Raw genomic sequence first — 12204 nt, 5'->3', positions numbered from 1 at the left:
GATACATCTTTTATAATTAAAGAATCAGGTTGCATACCTTAAATGGAGAGTGATGCTCCTATTTCTAGGTGTAAATTAAAGGGAAATGCCTAGCTCCAAACTTTGTATGCCCATTTAAATAAATAAAAAGTTATAAGTGTATAATGAGTTTTAGTGTAGTAACTGAAAAACACTTAGATGACAATGATCTTTAAGCAAGATCAGTGGTTGAAATGTTTTAGTACATTCCCTACGCAATGAGCCTTTTGATACAAAACAAAATATTTTAGAATACTTGATAGGGAGTTTGTCTGAGTTCTCGAAATGCAAAGATGTGAACTTAAAAGTCATCTAATGCACCTATATATTTCTAAGATGAACCCTAACCACGTCACAACTTACTTATTGGGTTGAGTTTGTCTAAGTTGAACCTTTTCATGGACCTAATCTAAAACAAATTTAATGACGTCTATCCTCAAAAATATTTTCCTAACTAATATTTTTTAAAAAAACTAACAAGAGTTTATAATTTACTACCTTTGGTCCTACTTAATGTAGGGCTCCTTTAACATCTTCATACGAATTAAGGAATTTAATTAAATTAATGATATTGAATTTTTTAATATTTATATATATTTAAAATTATTTTTAAATTATTTAAATTTATTTTATTGTTTTTTCATCTAATTAATTAATGTATCTCAAATAATAGCTAGTAATACCCCTATTATTAGAGAGAGAGAGAGTTAAAAACAATGTTTTACTGTTTTTTTGTTTATTGACCAATTTTTTTTCAATAATTGATGATATTTAAAAAAATAATATAATTTAGATGATATATTGTAAAAATAATCAACACAGTTTTTTTTTAAAGATCCCTTTAAAAAGGATTAGGGAGATTATCATATAGTGAAAAGTTATTTAAATTTAGTAAAACATAAACTAAAATTACAACCATAACTATATAAATTTATTTAATAATAAATCTAAAATATACCTTTTTCGTATATTTTGACAAAATAAAAACCTTATTCAATAGATATATATGTTTCAAAATTTTATGTATTTTAGATTAAAAAAATAATTAGGTAACATAGAAGAAGAGTTTAAAGATAATACTCAAAATGTAAAATGATTTTATGTTGTCAACTAATAATAAATTATAGCTAGTATAACTTCTAAGATCATATATGATGATTTGTGAATTTAATGATAATGTATAATTATTTTATTTCGTGAAAACATAACCTATTTTATATGGGTGAAAATTTAGAAGAAACTAACAAAAACAACTTTAATCTAAATGTATATATTTGGAAAATTTGTTAATAAAGAGTTGTTAGGTTTACGTAACCAACCCTAATATTGAACAGGGTTCACTATTTGTCGTGTGCTTGTAAAATAAATTATCAAGGTGGAATTTTTATGTTGTAATAATTTTCAAGGTGAAAGTTTTAATCAACACAGTAATAATTTAGATCAATGACATTTGATTTATTTTTCTTCTTATTACACTAACACTCCTTATTAGAGGTGTTGGCATATTGTTTTTTAATAAAGAAAAATCATCTAATCAAAAGATTAAAATAACATGTAATTGGGTTTGATTTGATCCAATTCAATCTGATACATTGCCGTTTGGATTAGATGATTCAATTTTCATCAACACATCCTTACGTGGTTATATTACAATAATAGGTTTTTTTTATCCATATTATCACATAGATTTAGAATACTTATCTTCCTAACTATTGTATTACTACTAGATCCATTTATAGCGTTCATTTTAAAAAAAGTAGAGTATGCATACCAGACGTAAAACATGTGAAACTTGAAATGCAAAGAACATGAAAGAGTCAGTACCCACACAATTTGAAAAGGTAATTTCTAAAAGGCTTAAATATTTATTGAGGTGCTTTGGATTAATAGTTTTGTAACATCACAACATGTCTCCTTAATGAAAGGAGAAAAAATTAAAAACTATGAAAGTTGAAACACGTAAAATGCAGAGTATGCATGTGAAATACAAAACAATAATGCATATGTATTGAAAAAATATCGGTTTGATTTCGAAAACATCATCCAAAAACCGATTAGATTGGTTATCTAAAAAAATGGTCCAAAGAAATTTAAAGAAATTCCGGATTAGATTGGTTTGAACACTGATACCCCTTGTACATTCCACTAATCCCTTAATTGTTTGAAAAAAATCACATTGTATTCTCATATAAGGTAGACTGATGATATAAAATAAAATAAAAATAAAGAAAGTTTGTGCAATCTCAAATCTCAATAGTATCAATAGTATCAAATCTCAAATCTTAAGAAATTCATTATTCTCTCAATTGCTCTCTAATAAGATAAATATTTTGGAAATCACTATTTTAACCAAAATCTCTTATTGATTTATCATAAATTATGAATTTTTGTGAATCTCATATTTTATTTAATGAGCATTTTTTTTCTATTTTATAAATTTTAACGAATAATAAAAAGTTCATTTCTAATATTATGTAAATTACTACATGAGTTATTAATATGACATTAAGGCATAGGATAACTCTCCTTAGAATTGCCCTAAAAGCTCCAGGTAATAACTCATTATTTCTTTCAAAATACAATTTAATCACTCATTATTTTAATTTCTAAATTAATGTCCAATTCGATTTCGAAGACCAAAATAAAAATTTATGAATAAAAATAATATGATTCCATTTGTTTTAACTAATTTAGGATCAAATTTAATTTTGACAAAGGTGAATCTCATTCGTTTTTCTTAGTAAAAGTAAGCAGTGTATTTTTATATTTGTGCCCTTCTTTTTTATTTTTTTTCCAATAAATCTTATTCACATTTGATAAAAAAAAGTCACACATGTTGATAAGAATATATCAATATTTTTATAACGTTAACCAGTGTATTTTTCACTTATTTCTCTTAAATCAAACAATTCCTGAATATAAAAAAAAATCAAACAAATATGAAGAAGTTGTAGCAGAAGCCCATGCCAGTAGACCCAAGAGGAGGACTATCAGATTAACTTATCTAGATGATTTCGTGTAAAATATGCAGGAAACACTAGTAGTAGGTCTTAGGAAAATGCCAAAGTCTGTTATAGGTTGTTAGTAGTGGAATGTAAAGGCTCTTACAGTGGATAATCAATTAAGTTATGATGCAGCCCATTATCCCTATAAATACACAAATATATGACCAAAACGGGGTAGAATGAATTTGATCAAAGTAGTTTAGAGTAGAGAGGAGGCACCTTGTCCTCGAATCCAAGGAAATCCCCTTTATTTTCTTCCTCGGTTCTTAACAATTGGTTTGACCTGCCGCCCATGACTGCCTCCCATGGTTGCCTGTCCCTTTACTCCGACCATGCTATACCACACCACCCACTAGTCCACCTCTTCCTGTCGCATCCTCTCCACACAACCATTCATCAGCAACCACCTCTATCAAACTCATCCCTTCCATTTCAGCACACATCTTCTCCTTATGTACATCCAGCTCAATCCCTTGGGATTGATTTTGAGAGTACCTGGATCCGATTGCTAGCCTTATGCGATACCACGGCTCTGCAAACTGTGCAGACCATGCAGACTCTGCCTTCCATGAATTCTGCAATGCCAATGACAACGCTAGAACACCAACACACAGGCCCTTCCTCCACCATCCACCAAACCACCAACAGCAAGCCCCACACGCCAATGTCCAACAAAGAAGATGATCCTCATGGTGGTGTCGTTGTGCTACCAATGTACCCTTGCGTCGGCTTCTGGCAACACGATTGTGTTGAAAGCATGACTCACAATCAGGGTCACCAAACTACCCCACCCGACGTGCCTTTCCCCGACATAGAACAATTGATCAGCAATGCGGTGAAGGACCAGACTGCTAGGCACTCCACCATTCTTATCACGATGATGGAGATCGCATAGGCGTATCCAGGAGCCACCATAAGAAATATGGTTGTCCCTGTGTCTACTTACTTCAACGCCTCACAATGTCAAGCCTCCAAGGACGATGGTGTCATTTCTGGGCTCAACATGATGTGAATTATCAACGAGCCTATCGCGGCTACCATTGCTTATGGACTCAACAAAAAGGCCATTAGCTCAGGTGCGAAGAATGCTCTCATTTTTTTTATCCCGGTGGAGGGTTTTTTGATGTCTCTCTTCTCACCATTAAGGAGGGTATTTTCAAAGTGAAAGCCACTGCTAGGGATGCTCACTTGGGAGGTGATGATTTCGATAACAGAATGGTGACCCAATTTGTTCAAAAATTCAATGGGAAGCACAAGCTAACCATTAATGGAAAAGTCAGAGCATTGAGGAGGTTAAGAACAACATATAAGAGGGCCAAGCAAACTCTATCTTCTTGTGCTCAAACCACCATTGAGATGGATTTCTTGTATGAGGGTATTGACTTCTACACAACCATCACCCGTGCGCATTTTGAAGAGATTATCATGGACTTATTCAGGAAGTGCATGGAACCCGCAGAGAAGTGTTTGCGGGACCCTACTATGGATAAGCGCACTGTCCATGAGGCTATTCTTGTCGGTGGTTCTACTAGGAATCCCAAGGTTCAACAGTTGTTGTAAGACTTCTTCAATGGAAATGATCTTTGCCAGAGTCTTAACCCATATGAGGTTTTTGCTTATGGTGTTGCAGTGCAAGCTGCTATTCTCGGTGGCGAAGGTAATGAGAAAAATGGAGGATCTTTTGTTGTTATCCACTAGTTTCGAGCCTGCAAGAGGAGTCATGAATGTGTTCATTCCCAGAAACACAACCATTCCCACCAAGAAGGAGCAGGTGTTCTCAACCTACTCTAACAACCAGCCCGGTATGTTGACTCAGGTATATGAAGGTAAACGAACAAGGACTCCTGACAACAATTTGCTTGGCAGATTTGAGTCCAATGTTAATGTGGTTAATGCTTTGATAACTATGCAATATGGAGATGTCAACATTGCTAGGGTGGTGTTTGACAAAATGCCTAACAGAGACAAGTTTTCGTGGAATGCTATGATTTCTTGGTATTTTGAAAACGAGGAACGTTTGGAGGGACTGAGATTATTCGGTATGATGATCGAATATCCCGTTGATTCAATTTTGAGTGATGTGAGATTGGGAAGACAGATTCATGGTTACATTCTCCGCATGGTGTTCAAGAAAGACACTTCTTTTCATAATTCATTAATGTACTTATCTTTTGGACTTACTAAGGAAGCTGAAACACTTTTCTCTCAAACTAAATGTAAAGGTGTGGTATCGTGAACTGCTATGATATTAGGTTATGAGACTTGTTTGATGCCTTAGAAAGCTATTGAGACATTTAAAATGATGAAAGCACAAAATATCATGCCAGATGAAATCATCATAGCCATTGTCCTTTCTGCTTATTCTTGTTTATGCAATTTAGACATGGGGATCAACCTTCTCAAGGTGGCCACGCGGATAGGGCTCCGTTCTTATGCTATAGTTGCAAACTTACTTATTGACAGGGAAATGCTTGGTAGCCTGAATCCAACCTTTGTTACTCTCGTTTGTGTCTTATCTGCATATAATAGCATAGGAAGCTTTGACATGTAGAAAAGAGATGCATGCCTATGCATTGAGAACTGGCGTTATGCTGAATGTGGGAAAGGAACACATGCCACTGTTGTTTTTCATCGTATGGTAGAATCAACCATTCGTCCTAATGATATTACATTTATCTCCATATTATGTGCTTGCATCAAATCAGGTATGGTGGCGGAAGGCTTAGAATATTTTAATAGCATGAAGTATGAGTACTTTATTATGCCTAATCTAAACCCTTATGCATGTGTGGTTGATTTACTTGGCCATTCTAAGAAATTGGAGGAAACTTATGAACTCATTCGGACAATGCCAAGGAACCCTGATCTGGCGGTTTGTGGAGCATTATTAAATGCATGTAGGATTCAATTGGCAACTACATGGAAACAAAGGTTCGAGAGAATAACCAAGAATCTGAAAGTGACAAGAGTCATTCCTACACCACTTTAATTTGGGATCCAGGTTTTGTTTTCCTACACCCAACACCTTGAGGATAATGTATTTTTGATGGGTCAATGAATGATATGAAGAAGCTGCAACAAAAGCCCATGCCAATAGGCCCAAGAGGAGGACTATCAAATCAACTTATCTAGATGATTTCGTGTAAAATATGCAAGAGGCACTAGTAGTAGGTCTTAGGAAAATGCCAAAATATGTTATAGGTTATTAGTAGTGGAATGTAAAGGCTGTTATAGTGGAGAATCAATTCAATTATGATGCAGCCCATTATCCCTATAAATACACAAATATATGAATAAAATGGGATAGAATGAATTTGATCAAAGTAGTTTAGAGTAGAGAGGAGGCACTTTGTCCTCGAATCCAAGGAAATCCCCTTTATCTTCTTCCTCTGTTCCTAACACAATCCAACATCCTATTTTATTTCTCTTTTCTCTAATTATCTCTTATTTTCTATCTAATTCTATTTCTCTCCTTAAAACCAAACATAGCCTAAGGTGTACTGCGTGCAAGGCACTGACAACTATTTGCCAGCACTTTCCAAATGGCACTTTCAATTAATCAAAGATTGTGCAACATTGTGACCAAGAACAACAGTTACTCCACCACGAACCCTTGAATTTTTCGTTTAAAATTAAAAATCAGACAAACTATGTTGCATAATAAATTCCAGCATGCTCATTGTGTCATTAACAATCTCAGGGAAAACAAAACTAATGACAAGTTGAACTTTTATGCGTTGGGCAACAAAATGATTCGTCTGGTTCTATTCGATTCTTTATATTCCAACTGTTTTATTAAAACTAATACGTATCATTTTCTAACTTATGCCTCATTATGTTCTAGGCATAAAAACCATTGACATAAGGCATGACTTGTATTTACCAACAAACTACCCTTGGAATCATCGTTCATGGCCATACACAATGAAATTATGTGAATAGATGTTACAGCTTCTCATAGTATGTAATCCCACTATTCCACTCATCAGCTTCAACTTGATCAAAGCAGAAGAAGCTGACTACGGAACAATTGGGAAGCACATATTAAATTTTGGATTCAAGGAAAACGAGGATGCTAATAAAGTAAAGACACGAGGAGAATCTATGTTTTAGTTTTTCTGCATTTGCCACTGTTTGGAAAACAATCATACTGTGAATGACTAAAAGAATCAGATTAACTCAAGGAACCCACGCTCATGTCTCTACTTCTTTGGTGCAGACAATCGGTGTCTGGACCATTCTTCAAGTGCCTTGCGATGGAGAGCATTCATCCGGATGTAAGGTCGTTTTTGCCTGATCAGCTTCTCAGCATTCTTCCAATCCTCTGTGATGCCTAGTGCTACTAACAGTGCACACATAACAGCAACACTTCTTCCATGACCTTTACACCATAAAACAAAAAAGTTAAAAAAAATGAAGATAGTGATATCATCTTTTTAATTCTTATGCAAGCATAACAATCTGGTATGAAACTAAACATTATAACATTATAAATTGTAACTCAATTATATTGATCCAATATTTATAGGTCTGAAACAATTGTGAATCCTAGCTATTTGTAAGTCAAATGTTGTCTCATTGACGGATGAGATTTCCAAACTATTATTAGAATACAACCTCTTGTCAGTCAAAATGCCTAAACTTCATGTCAGTGCACAGGACTATATGTAAGGATCTAAGGGTATGATAGTTTCACTTTTCTGTATGCTTCCCTCATCTCTGGAGGTTTACTCTCCAAGTATTCATTACCACAAATTGATCAAATTTTTCATTGTATGATATACTATTAGTATCATACTGAGGCATCAATAATAAAATGAGTATAACATTTAGAATTCCCGGGCAAAGCATTTTCTTCTCCAAAGAGTTTCAAACGGTGCAGATAAAGCATCCGAATTTACAATGTCATATAATCCTACCTCATTGAAAAAATTGCAGCTATAATAATATGCCCAATTTTTTTCATTGCATATCTATGCTTCTAACTGAAAATAATATCTTCATATTTGCAGCTCAGGTAGTGATCATAATAATGAAGAACAACCACAAAATGGCAAACACCCAGTTAAAAGGATGGGTAACTCAACACATTAAAGAATAGGTTATACTCCTAATAAATGAGCAACAAGACAACCAGTTTATCTTTAATAACTTTTCACAGCTTACAAAATTCAAACTTGGCAATGGTCTGATGCTAACTGAGAATTTGTTTTTCAGCTTTCAAATGACATATTTCATTCCATTCCTAGTTTTCATTTTCCCTAGTTTTCCCTTTCAAAATAGGGGGACCCAAGTCCACTTGTCAAAACAATGTACAATACCTTTGGGTCAATTCTGAAGATAAGCTACCAGAACAGTATGAACATCACCCAAAATTATTCTTCATGAAGGAAGCAAAAGGCCACTCCATTGACAACGTCCAACCTTTTGTGTTGATGATGATGACAATGGAATACAACGCCCAAAACTTGTATTGTTGTCATAATCATATTCTTTCTTCCAATGGTTGTCTCAGTTCACTATTGTTTCCCTTAGGGATGCTGTGGTTCAAAGATCTATAAAAACTCGCATGATTGGAAGGGTGCTTTTCCTTTGATCGGTTAGATTACTCCCCACTTTAACTATAATTCTTCTAACTACCTTTCCCTTTTCGAAATTCTGATATAAGTCATTCAGAGGACAGATAATATTGCAAATGAGTGAAATGACCTTCATCATTGGTTATTCAAAACTCTTTCTGAAGTCAAGTCTCTTGTTTGGACAAAAGTAATTAAGAACAAGCGAAAGACCGAATAAACTATCATGTTAATGTTATCATATAATCAACCGTTTACAAGTTACAAAATACAAATTGAATAATGAATGTCTATCAACAGAAGAATATCCAATACTTCGGAAGTCACAAGTCCTTATGTCTCGTTTGAATAAACTTCTCAATAATCACTTACAAGAGAAAGAAGATAAAATGAATTAAGTTCCCCCTGAAAGTTAGAATTAGCTTGTGTACAAGCTAATTTGTAAAATGAAATTTCATCTTATTTTCTTCTTCTAAAAGTGTTCATTGAGAAGTTTATCCAAGCAGGGTCTTAATGTTGCAATTTGCATATGCTATTTATAAGACACATATCACATGAAAGAAAAAGCAGCACCACTAACAAAACAGAAATCTCAATTGATTACTTGAAAGTTATATGCATACAAAGAGTCAAGGTCGGGCACATGAAAAAGCGGCTCACAGGTCTTCTTTTGTCATGGGTTAGAGAACATGGGTGTTCCCAAACCGACTAGATCAGAGACTAACCCCATTCACAGTGGGTGGCTACTGCAGGCTCAAAGAAATTTTGCATGTTGAATGAATCGAATACGGGTTCTCCCGCTACCCGCTAAATAGATTGTTCGCCACATGTGAATGTTGCCCTCGGGTTTTAATATTAAAGAAACAGTATATATCTCTTAAAAAGCAGGAAATTCTCCATGCATTAAATTAAATAGCGCATTTCTCATCGCGAATTAAATTGAAGCAACAGAGGAACAACACTAAAGAGCATTCAAAATCAACAACGAAGTCAACACTAAGTACTAACCATAAGCACAGTGAACGAAAATGGGCCTGTTTAGTTCTCTCTGTCGAGATGCCCACTTAACAGCGGATTCGATATCAGCGGGTTGAGGCGACCTCGTGTCCCACGTCGGAAAGCACCGGTAAGGCAACCCCGTAGTGAAATCCTTCACACGCGGGAACTCGCACGTGCAATCAACGATGGCGGGATCGCCAGGTGGCAGCTTCTGAGGCGACGATGGCCAGCCACCGACATAGAGACCCTCGTGGACTTCGGTGTAAGCAGGTTCTCCGCTTCGGAGTCTTCGGAGCAGAGAGAAGATTCTGACGAAGTAGATGTAAGGGCTGAAGATTATGAGTGAGAACAGGGGGAAGCTTCCGTCGGTGGTTTTGCCGAGAAGTATTGGAAGGTTGATGGAAGGGTGAGATGCGATTGAGACTAAGAATGAGATCAGCGAAGAGTAGAGGAAGGGGAGGGAGAAGAGAGTGAAACCGAGGTTTTTAAGGTACGCGAAGCATAAGAAGAGGATTGTTGCTTTTAGTGCTATCAGAAATGATATGCCCACACCCATCTTCTTGTTCTTATGACTTTGGATTTGGATGAACCGGGGTTTGGCAACGTGTGTTCAAAAGTGAACCCTAGAACTGTGGAGGGAGCGAGGGAATACTCTTTTATCTGTGTCGATGGATCCTTGGAGTTGCTCGTTCTGTCATTTGCGGCGCGTTTGCCACGAGAGGGGAAGGGGAAGAAGATAACAGCTATGCTGCGTAGTGCGTACGAAGATGGTTTACTGAATTTCGTTTTCGTCTTTTACGCAAAAGAAAGACTCTTGTTAAAAAAATATAGGGTTAATGCTACTTATTATTCTTAATTTTTTAATTTTTGATGAATTTACTTTTAATAAATTAATTTGACATTTTTAAGGACACACAAAATAAATATTTTAAAATTTTATTGACTTAATTATCAATTTAATTCTTAAATTATTTCAAGAGATTTAATTTGGTTCTTATGTTTGTTAAATAATCAATTTAGTTTTTTTTTTTAAATTGAAATGTAATCTCTAAAGATCAAATTGAATGCATTTTTTAAAATTTGACGACCAAATTAAATATTTTAAAATGATTAAATTGATACGTTTTTAAAAACTTGAGGTTTAAATTGAATTTTTTAAAAGGATTAAATTGATACATTCTTAAAAATTTGAGGTCCAAATTAAATCTTTTAAAAATTTAGAGATCAAATTAAATTTTTTAAGACAATTTTGAGACTGTTCCGACTGAGTTTTGGGCGAGTTATTTGGTTCTCTTCCCTCGTTCCTTGTCTTAGCCGAATCTTCTATCGGGTACTAATGTATATGCAAAATGGACTCCAGCAATCAAGTTGGTAGAGCTCGAGGTGTTTTAGTATTAGTGTATCTAGTTATGAAAAATGTACCAGGCATCTTTCCTTTGGGTCTATATGTACATGTTCGATGTTGAGAGTGTTACATATTCGGAGCCACATTGGCCAACTGCTTTTCTACGTGTCGTGTCAAGTTCATAGATTACAGTTGAGGGTCATCATGAGCATGAGCCGAGTACGTGTCGAGTTCGTGGGCACGATATAGAAACTAAATTGATAATTAAACCAATTTTATTCTTGGTCATTTTACTCATAACATATATAAATGCACTTATTATTCTCAGCTTTTTTTATAAAAAAAATTTGCACCCAACTTATTTATTCTTTGGTGAATTATATTTCTCATTTTTCTTTTATTTTCTTATGACAAATTTTATCTTCAACTTTTGTGTTTATTAATTAATAAATGATAAATGGTAAAATTTGCAAGTTTCTCAAAAATTAGGGTAAAGTGCACAAAATTAATTTGTTGGGATAAATTTCGCAAACTTTATAAAGTTGGGAGAAAAAATGGAATTAAGCTAAAAAAATATAATATTTGTTGATTCATAAATAAATAAAAAATTATAATAAGACTCTTTGGGATGGCTGTGAGTTTTTAGTTTTCAAATACAAATTTTTATACCAAACGTGTTTTGAAAAAAATAGAGTTTAAATGATTTTTAAATCAATTTTACATTCATTATCAAAATTAATAAAAAAAATAGTGAATGTGATTTTTAGTTTTTAAAAAAAAACATCTCCATATATTTGAAAATGACAGCCAAGGAAATTTAGCTTAGTTGGTTAAACATGATGTATGAATTGTTGTAAATTTTAATATTTGTCTTCTGTTCTAGGTATAAAAAAAAAAAAGAAGATAATTTTGGCAAATAAGGTTTACCTGAGTTGTTGAGTAAAATGCATGGGTGTTGTAAATCTCCCCTGATTGTCTTTGATTTCAATTGATAGAAAAATGACATATTCCTATTACTACCACCACCACCTCTACTCACAATGCATCGTCGTCATTGCCACCAAAATCACCACTACCATTGGATCGTTATTGTCACCACCACTAGTTGCATTATTATTGTCATTGTCACTATCGACACTATCAGCACAATTATTATCATTGTCACCACTACAAGAATTATTACTATCATCATTATCACCGCCATCATTATTATCGGTACCAGCACCACCAACCACCATTGACATTGGTATCGTCAGTGCCA

The 12204-nt window shown here is 34.2% G+C and overlaps 1 protein-coding gene and 1 pseudogene across 1 annotated transcript; one reads left to right on the top strand and one right to left on the bottom strand.

Moving 5' to 3' along the window:
* The first annotated feature begins 3315 nt into the window (after positions 1-3315).
* On the top strand, positions 3316-5574 carry LOC114402092 (annotated as a pseudogene).
* A 1268-nt stretch (positions 5575-6842) lies between these two features.
* On the bottom strand, positions 6843-10405 carry LOC114403763 (uncharacterized protein YnbD-like). The gene is made up of 2 exons (XM_028366915.1): positions 9608-10405; positions 6843-7404 (listed from the first exon to the last, which is right to left on the bottom strand). Exons 1-2 carry the CDS (start codon positions 10152-10154, stop codon positions 7226-7228), a joined length of 726 nt encoding a protein of 241 aa, XP_028222716.1. The 5' UTR covers positions 10155-10405; the 3' UTR covers positions 6843-7225.
* Positions 10406-12204: the final 1799 nt, after the last annotated feature.

Source organism: Glycine soja, chromosome 20 (assembly GCF_004193775.1).
Source record: "Glycine soja cultivar W05 chromosome 20, ASM419377v2, whole genome shotgun sequence".
In the NCBI taxonomy this organism is placed as follows: domain Eukaryota; kingdom Viridiplantae; phylum Streptophyta; class Magnoliopsida; order Fabales; family Fabaceae; genus Glycine; species Glycine soja.
Note: the sequence above shows the minus strand (reverse complement) of the source record. Positions and strands in the feature narration are given on the sequence as shown.

Coding starts and splice junctions, on each gene's coding strand:
- LOC114403763 (XM_028366915.1), bottom strand. CDS start 10,154: ATGGGTGTGGGCATATCATTTCTGATAGCACTAAAAGCAACAATCCTC. Junction 7,405..9,607: donor TTTCGTTCACTGTGCTTATG/GTTAGTACTTAG, acceptor TATGGTGTAAAG/GTCATGGAAGAAGTGTTGCT.